The 22,846-nt window shown below is 40.1% G+C and overlaps 1 protein-coding gene and 1 long non-coding RNA gene across 11 annotated transcripts in view; one reads left to right on the forward strand and one right to left on the reverse strand.

The window, feature by feature from the left end:
• Aoah (acyloxyacyl hydrolase) overlaps positions 1–22,846 on the forward strand; it is a 242,515-nt gene that overhangs the window by 193,601 nt on the left and 26,068 nt on the right. For 4 of the 6 annotated variants that reach the window (XM_011244309.1, NM_012054.4, XM_011244311.1 and 1 more), the window contains 6 exons: positions 6,928–6,964; positions 7,717–7,791; positions 12,195–12,367; positions 14,952–15,010; positions 15,194–15,253; positions 17,328–17,424. In XM_011244309.1, coding sequence (XP_011242611.1) covers positions 6,928–6,964; positions 7,717–7,791; positions 12,195–12,367; positions 14,952–15,010; positions 15,194–15,253; positions 17,328–17,424 — 501 coding nt within the window. The remainder of the gene's footprint in view (positions 1–6,927; positions 6,965–7,716; positions 7,792–12,194; positions 12,368–14,951; positions 15,011–15,193; positions 15,254–17,327; positions 17,425–22,846) is intronic. The other 2 variants (XM_017315521.1, XM_011244310.1) reach the window with 2 other exon arrangements.
• Gm32242 overlaps positions 1–22,846 on the reverse strand; it is a 73,794-nt gene that overhangs the window by 50,901 nt on the left and 47 nt on the right. For 2 of the 5 annotated variants that reach the window (XR_873156.1, XR_003950520.1), the window contains exons 2-4: positions 20,454–20,662; positions 9,968–10,028; positions 1,692–1,797 (exon numbers count right to left, since the gene is read on the reverse strand). This is a non-coding gene — a long non-coding RNA (predicted gene, 32242). Of the gene's footprint in view, positions 1–1,572; positions 1,798–9,967; positions 10,029–20,453; positions 20,663–22,846 lie in introns of those variants that run through there. The other 3 variants (XR_873155.1, XR_382106.2, XR_873157.1) reach the window with 3 other exon arrangements.

The following is a 22,846-nucleotide window of genomic DNA, read 5'->3' on the forward strand; positions in this document are numbered from 1 at the left end:
GTCTCCATCTTGGTTATTGAACAGCTAACAACAGTGAGTTATGTCTCCTGCTGCCAGTGACATACCACCAGCAGACAAGGTAGCCATCAACAAAGCTTATAGGACCATATCTGTAAATCACAATACAGGACACTAAGCCATCCCCTCTCTCATGAATTCCTACCTTGTACATATGTCACTACACCCAACTACTGGTTGTCTATCTTATTTCTCACTGATAAAACTCAAGGGGAGAAAGGTACCAGCTCTAAAGACATGTGCTCTCTTCTCAGTGAATCCACAAAGCAACTCTATTTTGCAGATGAGAAAAATGGGGCTCGGAAAGTTACATAACATTCCCATGATCCATTACCACATCAGTGATAGACTTTTAATCATAGCTGTCTCCTACTGAAGGTCACAACCCCAAAAGCCATGCTACACTTTCCCCTTTCTAGATTTGCCATCTTTCTGTCTTGGGTTGTCTTGGCAATCCAGGGGGAATTGTCAGAATTAGATACTTTAACTCAACACTCTGGGCCAGTTCTCTTTGTCTCCCTGAGAATGAATAAAAGCAAAAAAGAAAAGGATAAAGAGACAAACTATAATTGAACTATAAAAAGTATATTATTGCAGGCTAAGCTGAATTCATTTCCACACGTAAGGACTCCTTATTTTTAGACCTCCCATGATCTCTATTCTGGAACAAAATAAGTTTTGTACCTTAAGCTAACTGAGCTTCTGGTATTGTATTTTTGCCAAAATAATTGCATAACCTGAGTTTAGTCATGAGGAACATTAAGACAAACCCAAACTGAAAGCCACTTAAGAACTGGCCAGTACCATCAAAATATGTCAAGGTCATAAGGACAGGGACTAAGCAATCTTTCCAGATTAAGGCAGACCAAAGAGGCCTGAGATCCAAGTAGAGTAAATTAGACCTAGGCAAGAAAGTGGTCATCAGGGACATTTAACTTAGGTATGCAGATTAGACAACAGTACTGTTCACATGTTAGTTTTGTAGTTTTGATCATTGTAATTATTGCAGATGTATATAGTTAGAAAAATCTAAGTAAAGGATGTGTATATATCTTTGTTCTATTTTTTAGAACTTTAGCAATCATTTCAAAATGAAAATACTTAAAATACTTTCAAAAGCTACAACAGCACTGGAGGGAATTTCTAAGGTCACCTGTGTCACACTGAAATAGGGCCCCAGGAATCATGTGGGGAGTACCACTATTGGATTGAATATTTGATCATAACCCAAAACCTTGAAAGGAGATGGAAAAGGTTATTTATAGCAGAACATCTAGGGCATTTCTGTTTGGGGAGTCTGAAATAATGTGGTCAAAGCACTAGAAAAAGTCTTTAGTATCCAAGTCTTAAATACTCACTCTGAAAACAAAATGATATAAAAGCATCAGTGACTACAGCTCAAAATTGTTTTTTTATAAGAATCCAATATATCTTGAAAACACAGTATTTAATAATTATAGGAACTTTTAAGAGAAAAAAATTCAATATGACACATATATCATATAGAAGAAAAATTACTCTTTCATATGTATTAGCTTTTCATTGTGTTTAATTCTTGCAAGAGTTTGGAATTCAACAAATCCTAAAACAATGGAGAACTATTTCTTTAGATTTCATCATACATCCTTGTGATGGTTAGTATTAATTGCCAGCTTGACAAAGTCTAAAGTCACCTAGGAGATGAGCCTCTTTTCATGTTCAGGATTGGGGTGTTGATTACATCAATTGAGGTGGGAAGATCCATCCACTATGGGTAGCACCATTCCCTAGGCAGGGATCCTGGATTATACAGAAGTAGAGAAAGAGAGATGAGCTCTAGCATGCATGAATTTATTTTCTCTCTGCTATAGACTATTGATATAGTCTGGTTACAACCAGATACCTCAAGCTCCTGCTGTCTTACCTAACATGATGAGCCATGCTTGAATTGTAAACTAAAATAAATTCTTCTCCCCAAAGTTGCCTTTGTCAGAGTATTTTATCACCTCAACAAAAAGAAACCAAGACATACTGGTCCAGGAAGGAGCAAGTCTCATGACAATAGCCATGTGAAAAATTCAGATCCTGCTGTTTGTCGAAATTTCACCAACCTAGCATCAGCACACCTGCATTGCAAATGTTTTACTTCAAATAAATGCACTTATCAGTGTGGTGAAGGGATAGGTCATCTCTTTTCAATAATCTGTTTTGTTTAGAGCTTCAGATAAAAGACATCAAACAGAAAGCTATCTGCTCTGTCTATTGACATCTTAAATACTCTCGAGATTTATATAAGCCTGGATGTGCCTTGCCTTTGTTCTTTACTTTGTTCCTGTTCAGTATTCCAATGGGTTCTAGAAATAGGAAGATGAGCAAGGTAAAGGCTCCACTTCCATGGAGATCGTAACAAAACCAAAAGAGAGACAAACAAGAAAATAATCATAGTTCTGTTGGAATGTTACCAGGACAAAAGTAAGTTGCACGCTCTGGAGGTAAGAGTTACTTAATTCTAGAGAAGTAGATTTCACAGCAAAGTTAAAGTTTGAGCAGTATCTAAAAGGTGTAAGGAGAAAGTAAGTGTGGTGGGTAGGGCCTGAGAGCAAAACAGCTTTGGGGAGATGCCAAGTTCTCCCTCTCTCAACACAGGGGAAGAGTGCTTGCAAAGCACAGTCACTGGGAGGTAGAACGCAGACACATTTGGAAGCATAGTCTACCCTATTCAAATAATTTTAGGGAATTTATCTTGTTTGTAACTGGAACATTTGTAATGTGAAACATCCTCGGCAGTAGAAACACTGTCAGAAACTGTCACAACATATGATTGCTAAATGCTTGGGATCTGGGACTTAAGATCAATATCTTAGTCTGAATGATGCTGTTTATTGCAAACAAACATTTTTAGAAAAGAAAAAATGTAAAATTATCATTTTTTGGCAAATTATTCTTCTGAAAATTCTCGATGAATTATAAAACTATAAGAAAAATCTACGTCATTTAAAATCTAGTTTATGTGGAGAAAGGAAGTTGGCAGATGATATGCAGGCATGGTCTACTAGACTAGTCATGTAATGAACCGAAGAAAACAGGATACTGCTGTCAGAAGAGGTGGGTGGTGCCTGAACATCTCTAGCTTTAAAAGCAAAGAAAAATAGGAAACCTCATGAAAGAGGAGGGAAAGACCAGAGTCCATTCCTTAGTGAATGGATGGTTTGAGGAGCTCCAGCTCATGATGAGAAAGAGCCACAGCGGCAGATGGCAGGAGTCATGGCTTAAGACAAGTTCACAAAACCAGCACTGTGCTTTCAGTAACAGATGTTTTAAAGAGCAGAAAGGGGCCAAGGAGTTGTTTCAGTAGGTAAGAGTGTTGACTCTACAAGCATGAGTACCTGTGTTCAAATCCTGTGCACCTATATAAAAAGCTAGACATGATTACTTGTGCTTGTAGCTCCAGCATTCAGGGGCAGTGGAGAGACAGGTAGGTCTCAAGAGCTTCTTGGCCAGGCAGACTAGTCAAAATGGCCAACTTCTGGTTTAGTGAGACACCCTCTCTCAAATTAGGCAGAGAATAGTAGAGGGAAACCTCTAGTATACTCCTCTAGCCTCCACATCTGCATGCAGACACACATATCCACATCCTCACCTATGGACAGTACACACAAAAGAGCAGAAAAGGAAGGTGGGTCCAAACAAAAAGTGGTGGAAGCCTCACTGGCAGGAAACATCCACATCTAGAAAACCCTAGAAATCTAGAAATAAAGATCTTTTTTTTTATCTTAAATTTTTAGAGAAGTAGTGTCCTAACATCCTGTCATAGCCATTATTAAAAGACCTTTGCTTCATGAGTGGCTTGGTGGCCCAAGACCCTCTGTGAGCCACATGCTTGTGAAACTCACAGCAAGTGTCACAGCAGAATACGCTGAGACATTGTCATCAGAATTTCTCTAGGTTCTACAGGCTGTAACGAGCCCTGTGAGGCTCCACCTCTGAGGGACTAACACTGATGAGACTACTGTCTTAACTCTGTCTCCAAAGAAAGGCTCAGTGGCATCCCTGACCCCTGGAGAACCACCAAGACCTTTAAACAGAGTACTAGCAAAAGTTTAGCTTGGCATAGTGACATGCACCTATAATCCCAGAACCATGTTGTCAGAAAGAAGAGAAATAAAAATCATTTTTTTAATCTTAAGTTTTTAGAGAAGTAGTGTCCTCTGTTATGACACACAAAGAAAAATCTGGGGTCTTAAAGTTATTCTGAACAATTAGATGCAGCTTCATCCTGTGCACGAGAGGGCTCAGATAGGTGGAAGACACACGCGACCACAGCTGTGTTTTGTTCTGTACATGCTGTAGCTTTCTCTGCAATACAAATATTTAACCTGTTACAGATATAAAAACTCATATGTATACATGTGCATACATACTTACACATATATTGAATATATAATATATGTGCTAGCCCAAACAAAAATGGGCAAAAGTCATAAAATGTTTCTAGAAATAGCAATCCAAATGTTTTCACACACATGAAAAATGTATATCCTCACATGAAATCAGAAAATACTGTGTTCATGTGGCACTTTGTTTATTTTAAAAGGATTTATTTATTTTTATTTTATGTGTCTGACTATACTTGTCTCTACATGTGTCTGAGCACCATTAGAAGGCAGAAGAGGCAATGGATCCCCTGGAACTGGAGATACAGGTGGTTGTGAACTGCTCTGTAGTTGCTAGGGACAGAACCTGGGTCCTCTTTTAGGGCAGCCAGTGCTCTAAACCCTGAGACCCAACATTTTGTCATACATGCTTTCCTGTGGTTCTCTCAATAATCAAATCATTTTGAAACGTAACCTGTTGGATTCATTGCCAATGTCTAAAATCAGTACATTTTTGGCAAAAGTCCCATATTTCTAACTTCCATTTGAAGACAAGTCTAACAAAATGGACACTCCTAGACAACAAAAATTCATCAGGGCTGAGTGATGGTTACTCTTTCTAAGTTGAGGTCATTAGCTCTGAACCTGGGCTATGGACAGGGCTGTGTCTTTTCTAGTCACTGATCTATATCCAGAACCAATTACAACACCTAACATAGTAAACAATCAATATGTTTTGCTGAAGTAATGATTTAATTTATGAAGGCTTATTCTAGATATATTTAAATATTGTTTTTCTATGAAGAATCTGGAATCTACTGTCAGGTCCTAACTTTAACAGATTCATTTAGAAGACCATCAAAATTATTTTTGAAGTTGAGAGAATGCATAGAATGTGAGGTACTTGATGGTATGGTCAACACCAACTAGCAGTGTGAACATGCATTAAAATTCAGTTAGAGAAGGCTGAGGCTGAAATCATGAGACCTTATCTTCTTGTGATACAATACACCCTATTTAAAGGACACCACAAGAAAGGTCTACATGAACTCTTCTTCTCATAACAAGTAATATGTAAGTTCTACACACGGTCACCTTAATAAGTAAATAAATAAAAGTCCTCTATCCCAGGGTCAACCTTTTCCATTTCTGTGAAACTATAATTTCAGGGTATAAAATGTGTAAGTTTTTCAAATCTTTGCCTTGTTCTGCCACGTCATTTGTGTTTCTTATTACCTATCAGCTGCCATTTCTATATTTTCTCCAATGGCAAACATATCAGCAGTGAGCAGCTGGGGAGACACCTTCAGAAGAGGACAATAGAGACTAGACAGATGAAAGATGTTGAGCTGAGTCTGGCCAAAGCATAGCAGAAATGAAAGAAACAAGAAGATGACAGAGTAAAGAAAGAAAAACACAAACCACTTAGGCAACTTTGTAAAATTGAGATTCCACAAGGAATAAAGAAGATAAAAAAAATAGTAAAGACCTTGTAGTAGAGAAAATTTTGTACAAGCAAAAATAAGTAATTCCTTGTTTCTTTTTTGTGGTTATTTTTTGGTTTTGTGGGGGGTGTGTTGTTGTTGTTTGTTTGTGGGTTCATTTGTTGTTTTGAGACAGGACTTCACTACACAGGACAGGCTGGTCTTGAACTCTCTATCCTCTGCTTCTGGAATGCTTTTATATTATAGGTGACCACCACCTCCAGCTGTGGCTGCCTTTTTAGACCTACTATGACTACCTACATACAACTGCGAGGCAATCCTTGTCCTGAGTAGACAAGAGACTTGGATAAAATTGCCTATGGGGAGGGTCAACCCATCTAGCCAGCTATGATAACTCTTCAGTCTTATTCTTCTGAAGCTCTGTGGGTGGCCTGCACATCAAATTCCCATATGGGCTCAAGTGGCTCCACCTGCTCCTATAATTTTAGGATAACAAAAGTTTGAGCTTTTCTTGATTTTTATTTATCATTATGAAAAACATTAAAGAATGATGACACTTCTTGATTCATTATTATTCTGAGAATGAGAGATTAAGAGTCCTGGAGTAGAACTGAATGAAGGGCCTAGAAGATATGTGAGCCATCATAGGACACCATCAGCACTGAGCTGCCAAGAGGTTGTGCAATTCTTCCCTCTAGAAGAGAATTGACTGCCCAGAGTCTCAGCTTTCAGTACTCAGTGTTTTGAATACAGGGACCTTAAATGGGGGCTTCCAGGAAGATGTCTCTCTCAGAGAGTACTTTTCTCTGTCTCTCTGATCCTTTTGGGGTACTTTGTCTCTTTGTAGACATATAGATACTTTTTCCTTATATCCACTAAATCATTTACTCATCTATGGCAACCCACTAATCCAAAGGGCTTTAAGTTCTGTTAGTAGGATGGCAAGTAAACAGAGAACCCAGGAAGGTGAGGTCCAAGATAGCACATCACAGAAAATCACCAGAAACAAGCACTTGCTATCAACAGTGTGGTCTGGACAGCCAGTGAGACTCACACGTCAATGGTGCCAATGAAACTCACTAACAGTTACTTTCTTAATTGTAATTATTCAGGTGCATCTTCCAGAAATCTGAAGAATTTTATTGAAAGGTCAGTGGAACATAAATATAAGAAACTGTTTTAAATATGGTTAGCTTATCTTGAAAGGAATTAAACTCTCATTTATTACCCATTATCATTTCTACTGAATATCAACACTTCATTAGTCACCATCGGGACACAGGGGATCGTCTTCTTGGGCAAGTAATCTTGGAAAGTGCATGTTCACAAAGGATTATAAAATGAATCTGAACTGAGTAAAATTTAGCTCTGAAAGAAGTAACTAGAAAAACATAATGATCACATCATAGTCTGGCTTTATAATTAAGAATACTATTCTGTTTGTTTGTTTGTTTGTTTGTTTTGTTTCTGGTTTTTGTTTTTGTTTTTTTGAGACAGAGCCTCATGCAGTAACCCCCAGAGCTAATTATGTCATTCAGATTCATCTCAAACTCATGCAGTTCTCCTACCATGGCTTCCTATGTGCTGATGTAACATGCCCGGCATGTTAATACTCTTGCCTCTATTTGGGTATTCAAATTCAGAAGTGAGCTGTAGTGTCCTAAACAGAAGCCTTGGGAAGCCCTGACCTCTGTGAACTGAGTTGACCCCACAACTCTGAGGATTTCCTATGAAACTTAATTAACTCACCTGTGCTGTGGATAATAAGTGTTGTGAACGATGTTACGAAGGTGGTGCTGGATCTATTTAGCTGGGATTTGAATCTACTTTTATTGTATTGTTCATTGATGTGCCATTTCCTAATAGGAAATTGAATTGAGATTATCCCCTATGTTTCTCAGCTTGTCTAGGAACCAGGCATCAGACCATCCAGCCATTGTCCTTTATGCCATGATTGGAAACGATGTTTGTAATTCGTAAGTCATTGAGAGGGATGAGAACAGTGCTAAGAAAATAACAATGGGCCTACTTCGCTGGGATTTAGCTTTGGCTTTCTTCCTCTTCCACTCTCTACCCTGGTCTACTCTGCTATAATATGCCAATGTCAAATAAGTTTATCTTAGAAGGAAATCCTGGGTATGTGAGTTCAACAGGAACTCAGTCATGTGAAACTGAAAAAGTGAATCAGGTCCATGAGCTGTCAGTTCTGACATCACAACAAAAAGGTATGTGCGGAACAACTGTGGGTTATATCACAAAAAACGTACGCTTCACCAAGATCCAAGACTTAGAACCCATGACATTTTTAGCAGAATAGAAAGAAGCACAGTCATCTCACAAGAACACATGCCACACGCTAATTCTCACAGCCTGGTGCAGAAGAAACAGCATAGCTGCTGTGTATTTGCAAAGAAACTACATGTAATTCACATTCAATCCTATTTATTCTGATAGCCCAGAGTAAAAGGGGTTTTGCTAAACTACGCATTATTGTTAGTTCCCCCTCAGTATTTGAAGAGATGTATCAAAATCCATGTATACCCCTAAAAATATGCTGCATATAGGCATCTGGCCTGTGGTTGTGGCTCAAGGTAAACAAAGCATGAAGCAGTATCTGGAGCAACTCCCAGTGGCCATATGTCTAGTATTTTAGGAAAACAAGAAAGACAAGCCATGAATGGACATGAGACTTGCTTAAGGTAGCATAACTGATTATTAGCCAGCTGGAGGTCTCCTTGCTCACATAACTTCCCCTTGTCCTAGCCATTCACTGAGCACCCCAAGCCTGTGCTGAGATCAAAGCCCAATAGGACTAAAGCTCATTTGCTTCCACAGAACTCTAAATGAAGTATAGATAAATCAGTTCAAAGCAGAGCATGTCCCTCTATGAGCCATAGTTGCTCATGGGCCAGTCCCTCCCTAGATCCCTCCAGGACTCCAAAGCCACTAATGCTACATTGTGAGGACCTAGATCCCTGTCTCTATGATGAGCCACCCAGGACTTTGCAGTAAAGAATGTATACCCCTTAAGGTCTGCTGTGCCTGATGCAAGATATGTTCCTCTTTGTTTCGTTTCATCTCTATAGCAACCCAAAAAGGCAAATATAGCTGTCTGCTTGTTACAGATGAGGAAGCGGAGGCTCACAAAGTAAAGAAATTTGTTCTACTGCCATTTAATAGCAAAGGAAGAAGCTGGAGGATCTCTAACTAAATTCCATCTTCTTTGCCTGGCTCACTCTGGTCTTCCTTACAATCTATGATTCTTTCATTTTCTTAAAGCACATGTTGATCACCACCAGTGAGCCAAGTACTAGGTCAGGCTATGGAATGCAATGACAAAAGCCTGAGCCGCTGACTTCAGGGAGCTCACAACAGAGAGGCAGATGTGGCTTCCAGCCTTCACTGCAAAAGAGAACAACACTGGTCTGGCCAGATAACATCTGTTCAGTCCCTACACCAGGATCCCCTGGGTACAGACAGCAAACAGGTTACAACTAGATAGAGTGCCTGCAGAGGAGCTCTCCCTCCAAAAGTTAGAATCACTAAACGTGTTTTTACCAGAGGTCCCTCCAACCCATTCCTGCTTTCCTTTTCCCAAAGAGCCAAAGGACACATCAGCTAGAGACCTGTGCCGACCTCACGGGGGGCCAGGATCTATCTGGGCCGAGAAGCAACAATCATTTGGATGGAGTAACAGAGTTGGCTATGTGGGATGTCCCTGCAGTACCCTCTTTGCGATGTCCTGCGGAGGGGTTAGAAAAATAAAAACAAATGGCAGAACATCAAAGTGGAGTAGATACCCCAGAATGGACAAAGGGCTTCCATCCAAAACCCAAGCCAGAGGGTTGCATAACAGGTCTCTCCAGGAGTAAGTTTCAGGAATTTGGTTTGTCTCTTGTTTACACCTTCAAGGTTTTTTGTTGTTGTTTTGGTTTGGTTTGGTTTGGTTTGGTTATTGTTTTTTATGTTTTTTATGATGTTGCTAGCTCTTCTTGAAATAATGCAGCCACACGTCCCTCGGTTCTCTAACTACATGTGGCTATTCAGTAAGTACTTGTAAGTGATTGAAGGTCATAACTGGAAGACAACTTTTTGGATCAGGAGTTCAGGAAGAAAGGCAAAGCATTTCCACTATGGAGCTATTTCATTTACCTTGAACTTACCCATCCCTGTCCTTGAAACTCTTTAATGTGACACAAAAGGTGAAACACTCCTGAAAGAGAACAAATGTGTGTTACCTGCAGCAGCAGAAACTTTGGATGGTCAGTAAAATCCCATTGTGTATATGAAGTACATTTTTTCATTCCTTAGCTGATGGACATTTAGGGTGATTCTGTTCCTTGCTATTATGAAAAGAGCATCAACAGACAAAAACGTACAAATGTGGCTATGGTAGGATACAGAGTTCTTTGGGTATATGCTCAGGAATGGTTTAGTTGGTTCATATGGTAGTTCTAAATTTAATTTTTCAAGATGTTTCCATATAAGTTTTCCACAGTGGCCATACCTATTTAAAGTCCCATGGAAAGGGAATATCTGCTTCTCTCTTACATCTTTACCAGCATCTATTGGCATTTTGTCCTTGATTGTAGCTTTCTATAGCTGGGATGAAATAGAACTTTAGTTTAGAATTTACATTGCTCTGGTAGCTGAGAATGTTGGGCACTTTAAAAAAATAGCTATTGCCCATTTCATTTAAAATTATTTAATTCCTTAGGCCAAGTTAAATTATGTAATTATTATATTTATTGATTTGCATATGTCAAACCATTTCTGCATCTCTGAAATGAAGCCAACTTGGTCATGGTGATTGCATTTTTTTATGTGTTCTTGAATTTGGTTTTCAAGTATTTTGTTGAGAATATTCCCATCTGTGTCAGTCATGGAGATTGGCCTGTGATTTTTCTTCCTTTTGTGGGAGGCCTTAGCTAGAGTGTAGTGGATTCATAAAAGAGCTTGCGAGTTTCTTCCTTTACTATTCTATGGAGGAATTTGAGAAGTGTTGGTGTGTGATCTTTCTGAAGGATATTGGGCTTTTCTTTGTTGGGTAACTTCCTGCTTCTGCTATAATATTATTGGTTATAGATCTCTTTAATTGATTTGTATCATTTTGGTTTAACTTTGATAGGTCATAAGTATCTAGAAATACATGCCCTTCTTTTAGATATTTTTAATTTAGTAAAATACAATCTTCAAGGTATAGACTCATTATTTTCTGGTCTTCATTGGTATCTGTTGTAATAACTCCCTTTCCATTTCTATTTTATTAATTTGGATCTACTCTTCCTTTGTTTCTGATAGTTTGTCTAAGGGTAATTTTGTCAAAGAACCAAATCTGTTTCATGATTCTTTGTAGCTTTGTTTGTTTGTAGCTTATTTATTTCTGCCTTAATCTAATTATTTCTGTCCATCTACTACATTCAGGTTTAGCTTGTTTTCTTTTCCCAAAGCCTTAAGATACATAACTAAGTTTTTTGAGATTTCTGTGTTTTTAATATGCTCTACATAGAACAACTACTATCAAATAGAGAACAACAGTGATTATGAAATATCATTTTTGGTAAATTTCACTGCAAGAATAAGCGAAGGTTTGTAGTCTATCAGAAAAATAGTGAATGCCCAAATTTAGTACAAAAACTGAGAATAAAGGGTAACAAAGTGTGTACACATAAAATAACACCATCCCTCCGTGATCCTCTGCCTCCTATGCTGGTCTGTGTGCAGTATTTAAAAAGCAAATGTTAGGTCTCAAAGCTCCAAATAAGTCTTAAGTAATACCAGACCCTCTCCAGTAGCCATGAGTAAGGGTATATGAGCTTATGCTCCAAAACAGAAAATCTGCCAAAAACCCTCTAAAATCTTAGTAGTATAAAGTTGCAAAATTTTAGTTCTTACTACTCTGCATGTTCTTCAGAAGTCTCTCTCTCTCTCTCTTTATCCCCTTCTCTTAGATATTTTTAATTTAGTAAAATACAATCTCTCTCTCACCCTCTCTCCCTCTCTCTCCCTCTCCTTCCCTCCCTCTCTCTTCAAACTCAAACTGGAGATATAACTCACACTGCTAAAACACTCCTTACACTAGCAATATGTTAAAAAAAGAAAGAGGGGGGGAAGGAAGGAAGGAAGGAAGGAAGGAAGGAAGGAAGGAAGGAAGGAAGGAAGGAAGGGAGGAAGGGAGAGAAAACATTCCAGAGTCTTATACGACCAGTTCCATAGCTTAGTAGGCTCCACTGGAGTTATTAAATGCAGTTTGACTATGTGCCAGAAAGGTAGGAAGTCATAAGTAGTTTGCAAAACGGTACAAATAACAGGACATACAGTGTGTTTTTTATGTTACTGACCTGATAATGAAGATACTTCCTGTTTCTTCCACCAATAGGAAAGCTGACACAGTACCAGAAATGACCACTCCTGAACAAATGTACGCCAACGTCATGCAGACTCTGACACATCTAAATTCTCACCTGCCCAATGGCAGCCACGTTATTTTATACGGCTTACCAGATGGAACTTTTCTCTGGGATAGCTTGCACAACCGATACCACCCTCTAGGTATATTATATTTGCAGATTCTTTTCCTCTTTAGCTATTTGTATGAGTGTGCAGATATATGTATGTGTGTGTGTGATGTATGAGCAATGCATGCATATAATGTGTGCATGTGCAATGTGTGAGTGTAGATGTGTGTGATGTGTTTGATATGTATATATAATGTGTATGACATGTGTTATATGTATATATGAATTTAATACAGAACAAATTTGAAGTAATAAAATTTATGCTATAAAGGACTCACTAAAAACCTTGCTTAAGAAGTATTAAGTTACACATAGTAGAATTGAAGTAAAGGAGAGCTGCCTTCAATACAACTAGAAGATAAGTAGTATGCTAAACAGGCTTCTTAGAAACTTTGAGAAGGAAAATGCCTTCTATTATTGAAGTTTAGGCGTGCTGAGAACGTTTCTGCTGATGAAAGTCTAACCTCGAATTCAATTGCATTCCCAGGTCAAAAGAAGACAACCCTGCCTTAGGGCCAGCCATTAGTCTCTCCCCATATAAAAGCATGCTCAAGGGGTCAGGGCAGGAGCTCAATCACAATTAAGTCCTGGCCTGCAATGAAGTCCCCTGTGCTCTTCCTAGGAGAAGCATAATGCTATCAGGTGGACAAGAATGACCTGGATGCCTCTGGGGCTCTCAAGTAGAAGAATGATTGAGAGTGCTTATGGTGGACTTAAAAACGGTAGACAAAAATGGCACTGTGTACAAGAGTAAAGGAAGGGAAATGATGATTTTAGAGAGATCCATCTAGCCCCAGCTCCAAGGCAGGGAGTGAAGACAAGATCTCTGTGGCTCCCTGACAGCTAGTCTTGTGGAATCAGTGAGCTCTAGATTCAGTGAGATGCCCTTTCTCAAAGAAAGAAGGCGAAAAGTAACTGGGAAAGGTATTTGACATTGATCTTTGGCCTACACAGAGAGAGAAGGAGGGAAGGAGAGAGAGAGGAGAGAGAGAGAGAGAGAGAGAGAGAGAGAGAGAGAGAGAGAGAGCAGTAGCAGCCTAGGGCTCTTAGATCTGGCATTCCCTCACCACACTGGGAGCTTGAGTGTCTCCTCCATGATCAAGTCAACTCTACTTTTCAGTGTAACTTACCTAAGGTCCAAGTGAAAACTATAGCTGTGTTTCCGGCAATCTTTCTGTTTACTTTGAGACGCTCTATTATCCTCTTTAATTTTTGAGAGCATGACAAGTGTTTAATGGATACAGCATCTGGGTGGGGGAGCTGAATTTTATGTCAGTCACAGCATGGAAACTAACTGTATCTGGGGTAGTGTGTCTGTAAAAGGGAGAGGGTAGCATTGGGAGAATGACGGTATCTCAATGCCTCTATTTAGTGTTTTCAACAGTTCTGGACAGACACCAGGGTGTTAGACTTTTCACCACTATGACATGATACCTCGAGTCAAATAGCACGCCTTTGATCCCAGCACTAGGGAGGCAGAGGCAGGTAGATTTCTGAGTTTGAGGCCAACCTGGTCTACAAAGTGAGTTCCAGGACAGCCAGGGCTATACAGAGAAACCCTGTCTCGAAAAGCCAAAAAAAAAAAAAAAAAAAAAAAAAAAGAATTGTCTATTTGGGCTCATAATGCAGAAGATTCGATCCCTGGTGCTTGGTCCCATGTACTTCTACAGATGGAGGTGTGTGGAGGGGGTAGGCGTTCTTTACCTGATGGCTAACAAACAGAAAGAGAGAGACTAGAAACAAGACATATCCTTTAAAGATATATTCCGAGTGACCTACAGCTTCTATTTAGGCACACCCCCCCCCAAATTTTCCAGACACTGTCTTAGGGGTGTTACAGGCTAGGGAACAAGCGTTTCAGAAATAGGATGAGGTGGATTTCATATACAAATTATAATAATCTATGTGGCATTTCCCCTTCATTCTTATGCACTTCTTTAACCTGAACCAGAAAATAACCATAAAAAATATTTCCTAACTAGGACTCAGTAAGACAACCAGAGAGAAACTCATCAAGAAAGACAAAAAAAACCACAAACAAACAAACAAACAAACAATCTGCTGGCATCTCCTCCCCACCCGAGTGTAATTGAGCTACCCCAGCCTTATTTAAAGGGGTTTGGTTCAGGATTTCAGATATTCTGAATGCCTGCTCCTCAACAGGGAACAACGGAATTAGCCCTAAGTGTTTCATAAGCCCAAAAGGAGGATTCAGTCAGTTCCCTTAAACTGGGCTCCCTGAGCTTCGTAGAAACTTGGAATGAATTTCATGACCTTACCAAGAAGAAGGCGTTGTCTAGTGATGTGCTTTGCTCAGGCCACTCTGGTTCATTCGGAGCTGTAGGAGACTCTACCCCTTTCTCTAGAGACTTAGATGAAGCTACCGCCCCAGACCTGTCCTCTCGGAGACTAAGAAGGACATGGTCATAGACTCCTTAGGACCCCTTCCTAATTTGGGCTTAGACAGAAGTAAAATACAGGTCTTCCTCAAAGCTCTGCTGAATGACAAATCAAACCAGGACAAATGCTACCAACAGAAAGGGTGGCAGGGTCACCTACCAATGTCTCTGAGCATTGCTGTTTGATTCTATATGATACATCAGATCTCCATTTTCCAGGCCAGCTAAATAAAGATGTGACCTATGCACAGTTCTTCTCCTTTCTAAGATGCCTGCAGGTAAGCCCAAGGGTCTGCTACACACACACACACACACACACACACACACACACACACACACACGCACACACACATGCACATACACACCCACACCTGCACACACACGCACACATGCACGAGCATGCGTACACACACCTCCCTGTGGCTCTGCCTCTTTAATCAGTGTGTTCTTTACCGTCTCAGCTCAATCCCTGTAACGGCTGGATGTCTTCCAACAAGACCCTCCGGACTCTCACTTCAGAGGTAGAGCTGCTGCCCCGTCTTTGTGTTTGCTGCAGACTTTTCCTCAGGATGGGCTTCTACAGCATAATGGTTACCAACTTGGCAAATAACAAAATCTTACATTTGGGGAGCCAGAGAAGCCAAAAGAATTTGTGTATTCTTCTGCCCTCTCTCCATGCCTACCTCTCTGGCTGTCTGCTAGCAAGTGCACATGTTTCTCATGTGTGCATACATATACACCACAGCTTGTAATACATATACACCACAGCTTGTATACATATACACCACAGCTTGTATACATATACACCACAGCTTGTATACACATACACCACAGCTTGTATATGACCTGAGGTAGTGAACTGGGGAGCTGAGGAAGATAACCTTTATGTGTGACTTGTTACTCAGATAGGATCACCTCACATGTCTGACAGAATCCATTTCCCAAGCAAAATATCTTATATGTTATTCGTAGGTGGTAAATTACCTTTATAAAGATTATGGAAACATTTGTGGGTTTTTTTTTTAAACAAGCCTGGCTATATGGCCCAGGTTTGCTTTGAACACACAGAAATTTTCTTTCTTGCCTCAGTTTCCCAAGTTCTGAGATTGCAGACATGACCCACCACCTACATATTTTGCTAATAAAATTTTATTATAGAGAACTTGCTAATAAAAAATACATTGAGATAAAAAATTAAAAATACATATTGAAAATCATTATTTAATAAAATTAAAAATCAATATTGAAAAATGTAAAATACAAAAATCTACAGAGTGCAGCAACAAAAATCAGGCTGCAGCCAGTTGTGATAGTACACACTGTTTGTAGGATATGTTGAAGAGGCAGACACAAGAGGATAACAAGTTTAAGGCCTGAGCTACAACTTTGAGTCAAGGAAGATGGCTCAGTAGCTAAGTGCATTTGCTGCACAAGTTTGAGAGCCTGAGTTCAAATCACCATCGCATACATAAGAAGCTGGGCATAGCTGCACATATACCTATAACTTCAGTGCCATGGGAGACAGAGACAGGATCACTGGGGCTGGCTGGCTGCCAGGCTAGCTCGAGGTTCAATAAGAGAACTTGTCTCATGAATTGTAGGCTGGGAAGATAGCTTCAGTGAGTGATGTGTCTGCTGGGTAATCATGAGGACTTGAGTTTGATCTCTGGTACCCGTTAGAAACAGCCAAAGCAGAGACACGCCTGTAATTTCAGTGCTGGGAAGGTGAAGTCAGGAGAACCCCTGGGGTTCACTAGCCATCCAGACAACCTAACCCAATGAGGAGACCCAGGCCAATGAAGGTTCCTGCCTCTAAAGCCAAGGTGGATGGATCCTAAGCAATATTGTCTGAGGTTATCTTTTCTCATCTAAACACATACATTCACATAGGCATATACACCTACAGATGTGTGCACACGTGCACACAGAGAAAAATATCATCCATGTATCAGTATATGAGTGTCTCATCATTTCCATAGATAAGAATCTTGCGGTTTACCCTCTAGATTGAGATTACATACTCCAATGTTCATAAATTGTTTCTGCACATTATAATGATACAGCTACTCACCGTGTCCAGCATATGAATGTGAGATGATTTATTCCATCCTGCTGTGTAGTTAGATACAAGGTTGTTTCCAACTCTTCACCAGGATGAATAACAAGATGTATGTTTTGTACTATCTCTATTTCCTATATACAAACTGTTATAAGACATACTGGTCATGTAAGGCTTTGGTTCATATTGTCAAGCTGTTGTCTAAATAATGAAACCGATCAATGTTTTCATTCATTCAGCTTCTGACATTGGTAATATCAAGGTTATTTGCCTCATCTTTGTCAAACCATGCAGGAAAAGTAGGTTCTTATTACTTTAATTTATACTAGTTTGACTCATAGCTAATAGTAACATTTTTCGTGTTCATTGGTCATTTGCACGTGAATACACTGTAAGGTGCAGAGCTGTTTCCGCTGATAGCTTAGAGATAGCACGGTGGAATGGTGTGTGGAAGATAGATTTCTTTTTCTGCCTGAATTGTCTCATGAAAGTCAAAGTTGAGGTTTCATGGAATTTCCTGTTTCCCTTGCTTCCAGAGAGCCGAACAACTCTCCAATACACTGAAAAAAATTGCAACCACCGAGACGTTTGCAAACTTCGATCTTTTCTACGTGGATTTTGCCTTCCATGAAAGTAAGTGGCTTGTTTTTGTCTTGACAGTAGGCAAGCACAGCAGCTGCAGTGGGGGGCTATGTTACAAAGCACACTGGACAGACTAGGGAGGTTCACCCCTAACTCTCTGACATAACTCTCAGCATTGAGCAAAGGCAAAAACAAGTTGAGACTTAACGTCACCTCCTCACTTCACCATCTCTGAAAAGTCTCTGAAGCAACTGTTGGGAGCACCCAACAGTTCTTGCCAGATTAGCGATGCCTTATTTCTATGTATGTATTAAAAACTAAAGGTGACCAAAGGGAGGAGTAGGGCCATGCCTCCTCTGGTGGAGTGCTGGACTACCTTGAACAGGCCTAGACCTGTAACTAACTGAAATCTCTTAGGGAGGGGCAAAATGTAAAGAAATGCTATTTGAAAAGTAAACCCACGTCCCAACTCTCTGGGAAAAAAAAATTTTTTTTTTCTTTTAGAGTCACTGACAAGTAGCCGTACAAACTCAGGCTTGCTAACCAGAGCCGCTGATTTATCCTTTACATCTTGACTCTCTAAAAGAAAACCCTAGTTATTGATTGTAACCCTCCCAAGATTCATTTTCATTGTTAAGCCATTTTTCTCCATGAGAAAAACCCATGTTGCCTGACTGCCAGCGAGATGATGCTAATGAAATGCTTCAGTGTGTGCAGCAGAGGGAATACTCCTCATCTCGGTACATCGCTCCCAGCCCCCCTCCCCCAGCCCAGGCATCTGGAATGGGGCAGATGGCCATCATGAATTATTGAATATTACATTAGCTGACACATTTTGCATTACAGACTCTGATACTTTAGCTCTGAACATCCTTTCAACAAGACTGATCTGCCTTTACCAGATCTCCTGCCTACATGACACACATCTCTCTCATGGGGAGAGACATTTTTGATAAATAGCCTCTCATTAAAATGCAGAGTTAAAGACTTATTAATGAATTCTTGGTATAAACAAATGCACCACCAAGTGATCTTTGATCATTACCATCCTTGAATGTGATCAAAGATATTAAAAATCTAATAACGTCTAACATCCATGTGGGACACTTTTTTATTGTCCAGAGTTATTTCTACAACTGTCATTTATTATCTTTGGTGCTGCAGGCAATTTGCTGGGTATCTCTAACCTCTCTGGTTCCAAACCTCCAAAAGGGGATTCCTTTTTAAATGTTTTTATTAGCGTATATTAATTATACATAATAATTGTTTCATTATGACATTTCAAACACGCACGTGATATATTTCAGTCATATTCACCTCGTGATACTGTCTCTTGTCCTTCTCCCACACACAATTAATACTCTTCCATTTTCCTGCTAGCCCCACCCCCTTTACTTTCATGGCTCTGTGTCTGAGTGGGGTGCAATGATTTCACTAGGGTTATTTACAGATATATGGATGGGAACCAGGAGGGAAAAGAAGAGTGCAGGAGGAAGAAGGAGAAGCCAGCACGGGTTAGGAGTCAACAGAATGTGACCTTGAGGGCTGCCTAACTAGAGTTAAGAGCAGTCCAGATGAAACATAGTAAGTAATAACTCGGGTTATAGAAAGGAAAGTATATTCTAACAACATAGAGGGTAGGATCTGCCCAGCTCTTATGTTGTTTAAGGCTTATTGCCGGGAGGTGGTGACACATGCCTTTAATCCCAGCACTTGGGAGGCAGAGGCAGGCGGATTTCTGAGTTCGAGGCCAGCCTGGTCTACAAAGTGAGTTCCAGGACATCCAAGGCTATACAGAGAAACCCTGTCTCGAAAAACAAAAACAAAACAAACAAACAAACAAACAAAAGGCTTATTGTAAATATAAAAGTTGTGTGTGTGTCCTTCATCTGGAACTTAAATAGCTAAAGCGGTGTAGAAACCTCGGGCCGAGATCTAATACATTTTATTACAATGATGGACATAGTAAGGAAGAGAGTGGTAGCAGAGGAATGATGTTATGGAACCTGTCTGCATGAACACCTCACACAACATTCAATGACCATGTCCTGTCATGTGTCCTTCTGAAAGGGACAGAACTTTTATCACCCTTTCAGGAACTATTATAATATCTTGTCTTGTGTTTTAAACTTGAAATCCTAGCATGTATCATAGTATGTAGGAGGATCATCTATTCCAGATCCACCTCTCAGAGTAGTGTCCCGTCCTAGAAATCACAGCAACATATGATCCTGGAAATCTAGCCCTAGTGCTTGTGACGTGCAACTGTAGGAAGAGACCAAAATTATAGCCTTGTCCTTATCTCAGTTCAGACACAGTCCATAGGACTGGAGAATAGCAAGGACTGATACCTGTTAGCTGACATCATCCACTGGGCTCCATTACCATTGAGTGTAAAGCACCCCCCCACAGTCAACCTCATAAGGATTCTCTTTCAGAGTTCAACCACCTACCTACATCACTCATACCTAGGGAAATGTTTTCCCAAGTTTCCCAGAGGAAGATATGGTATAGGTGTAGCTCATTATCACCCAGGTCTTCTTTTATCAGAAATAAAAACCCAGCAGAGGCGTTTATTAAATCCACACTGTGGAGTCCTATGAAAACCATCTGTGTTACCACACTGTTTCCGAGCTGTCTTCTGCACCATGAATGTTCTCCTTTCTCATCACACTGAAATATACAATTTCACACTGTTATGACAGAAACATTCGTAGCTGAGCATCCCTGTCACTTGAAGGCAGGTACAAGACCTATTTGCTCTCCACTGTGACAGTCTGGGTCCAGCACTGAAAGGCAGTGGCTCATTGCCAGATGTCCAGTGTTGGTGTTGGTGATGGTGGTTTGTTTTGTTTTGTTTTTTGTTTGTTTTGTTTTGTTTTTCTTTTTGTTTTTGTTTGTCTCTTTGCTGATTCATTCTCCAATTGGCTCTTTACTAAACATACATAGCAAATTTGCCATGGAGAAATGTCAACTTGAGCATGTAACATTCTTTTCTTTTCTACCCCATCTCCCCAGCTGTGGAAGGAAAATGCCACTTAGCTGATAAGACCATTTTCACATAGACAGCTTAAACATACCTCTTGCTGCCCTTGGCTTCAAAGACAGCCCAGCTGTAGTGAACTTAGGCTCTTCGTTTCCTCCCCTGTATGTCTGCAAAAGCAGTCAGTGACCTCATGGTGCTGATCAGCATGTAGATTTCTATTTTAAATATCTTCTAGCTTGCTATTCATCAAAGAAAGAGCTAGCACATGTCCTATAAATCTTCCTCCACTGCTTCGGTGGTTCCCTGAAAAGATGGCTGTGAGTGAAATTTCTCTGACTTACAGATAAAGAAAATATATCATGCACCAAATCCCAACAGATGCTCCAAGATCATTCAAGTTGCTTAATTTATTTCTTACAACACAAAAATTGGATGGACTGGGGAGATGGCTGTGTTGGTAAAGGGCCAGCCACACAACCATGGACCCTGAGATCAGATGCCCAGGCCCCACATACAGTGGCATATGTCTGTAATCCCACCACTGGCCAGACACCTGAAACTTAAGCCAGACAGCCAAGACAACTTGATGAGCTCCAGGTTCAATGAGAAGCCTTGTCTTTATTTCTAGCCTACACACACACACACACACACACACACACACACACACACACACGGAAAAGACCAATTTGCTGCATTGAGTTTGATGGGGCTTCCCACTCTAAAATCAATTGAGGAAGAAATAAATGCCATGTCGGCTGTTGCAGTTCTCTGGAAAAAGTAGAGTCTTATCCTGAAATTGTCACAAAGAACCATTTTGTCTAGTGATAGTCAAGGTACAAATAAAACCTCAGAGTATTGCCTGGGAGTTACCTACCCTTAAGCTTTATAGTCCGGTGGCTCCTTCTATGTGGTAACAAGAACCTTTGAAAACACGATAGTTAAGTGAAAAGCAATGTTTCCCCTATGGATTGACTGACTGTGTAATTGGTAACTCGGTGTCGTGTTCCTTTAATATTGACTATTATTTCATATGGCAAACCAGTTAGTCTGAAGTCTGGTCTTTGCCATGGTCGTCTACTATAATACAGAAATTGGAACAGAATTTGGGAGAACGGGGAAGCTTCCCCGCAGGGTGGAATATATTACTATTGATTCCGTGTAGAACTGCTTGAGGATGGTGATAAGGAGAAGTTCTTGTCTGGAGTAACAACTTGATGCTAAAGCTCCTGTCCATTGTACAGGGGCCCTGGACTCCAGTGCCCTCATCACCACACCACAAGGAGAAAACAGCCCCTTCCTGCCTACATTACATCTCTGTTGCCTGGAAAAACTTAGCAAGCAAGTATGCTCCTATATACTCTGCTGCTGTGTTCCCCTTCCATAACTCCCACAGCTGTAGGATTGCTTAGCCTCCAAAGAGAGTAAGAAGGAATGGCCATCTCTGTGCATCAATTCTGATGACTGAATTTTGTCTATTTGCTCTGTGAAAATATCCATCAACATCTCACTCCTTTGACGGTTCAATTCCTACTGCTCTAAATTTCCCTCTGCCTATCGCCCTGTGGGCTCCAGGTGACCCTTCCTGACTGCAGGGCTGCCTCTGCCTGCTAAAGTTTGGCAGCTACTGGTACACATAAAATTCAAATCAAAATGGAAACACTTAGAACACTTTTAAACATTAGTGCCAAGATTAAAGCATGCTAGAAGAAACTCTACGTAAAAGAAGCTGGCCTCTTTAACACAGGAACCCCATGTTGGCTTAAACCATTTATTTAACAAACTCACATTTGTCTTCCATTGTAAAATTACCTGACCTCCCAATCATGGCAATTCCTTCATCAGTTTTTCTTTTGGCCACTAAAGGTACAAGTTTAGTTTTGTTTTTACTTGAAACATGCATGATTTATTACACATAAAGTACTCATTAATAACACTTACTAAAAATGAAATATTAAGGACCCATATGTCTGACTGTTGACTTTACTTTCAGAGCTAGTTTACAAACTGCACTAAAATTAGTCTTGTTAATTTTAGTTCTAGTTTCATTCTTGTGTCAAATGTTTTTGTTAGTACCTATCAGTTATACATAGGAGTAGGCGAAGGAACCATCTTAGCTGAACTTGCCAACTTTCTCTGCAAATATGGAGAGTCAAAAAGTCCTGTGTGAGGCTTCCTACCCCAGCACACAAGATGAGCCTGGGGGGTCTGCGTCGAGTCCACAGCTCACGATGCATCTATTCCATACAAAAGGCCTCTGACTCATGGCTTCCCTCATTCACCTCTTACAAGTTTCTTGTCGGCTGCATCTGAGGTCTTGGTTGAGCTCAGTTACTAGCCTGATCTTATGAACACTACCTATGAATTTCTGAACATCTCTTAGTGTTCCTGAGCTACTCTATTAAAGTACCATAGCCAGACTGGCCCATAAACAACAGAGTTTTGTTTATTCAGTCCTAAAAGATATAAATCCAAGATCACAGTGCTTAC

The sequence above is a fragment of the Mus musculus genome, chromosome 13 (genome assembly GCF_000001635.26).
Source record: "Mus musculus strain C57BL/6J chromosome 13, GRCm38.p6 C57BL/6J".
Classification (NCBI taxonomy): domain Eukaryota; kingdom Metazoa; phylum Chordata; class Mammalia; order Rodentia; family Muridae; genus Mus; species Mus musculus.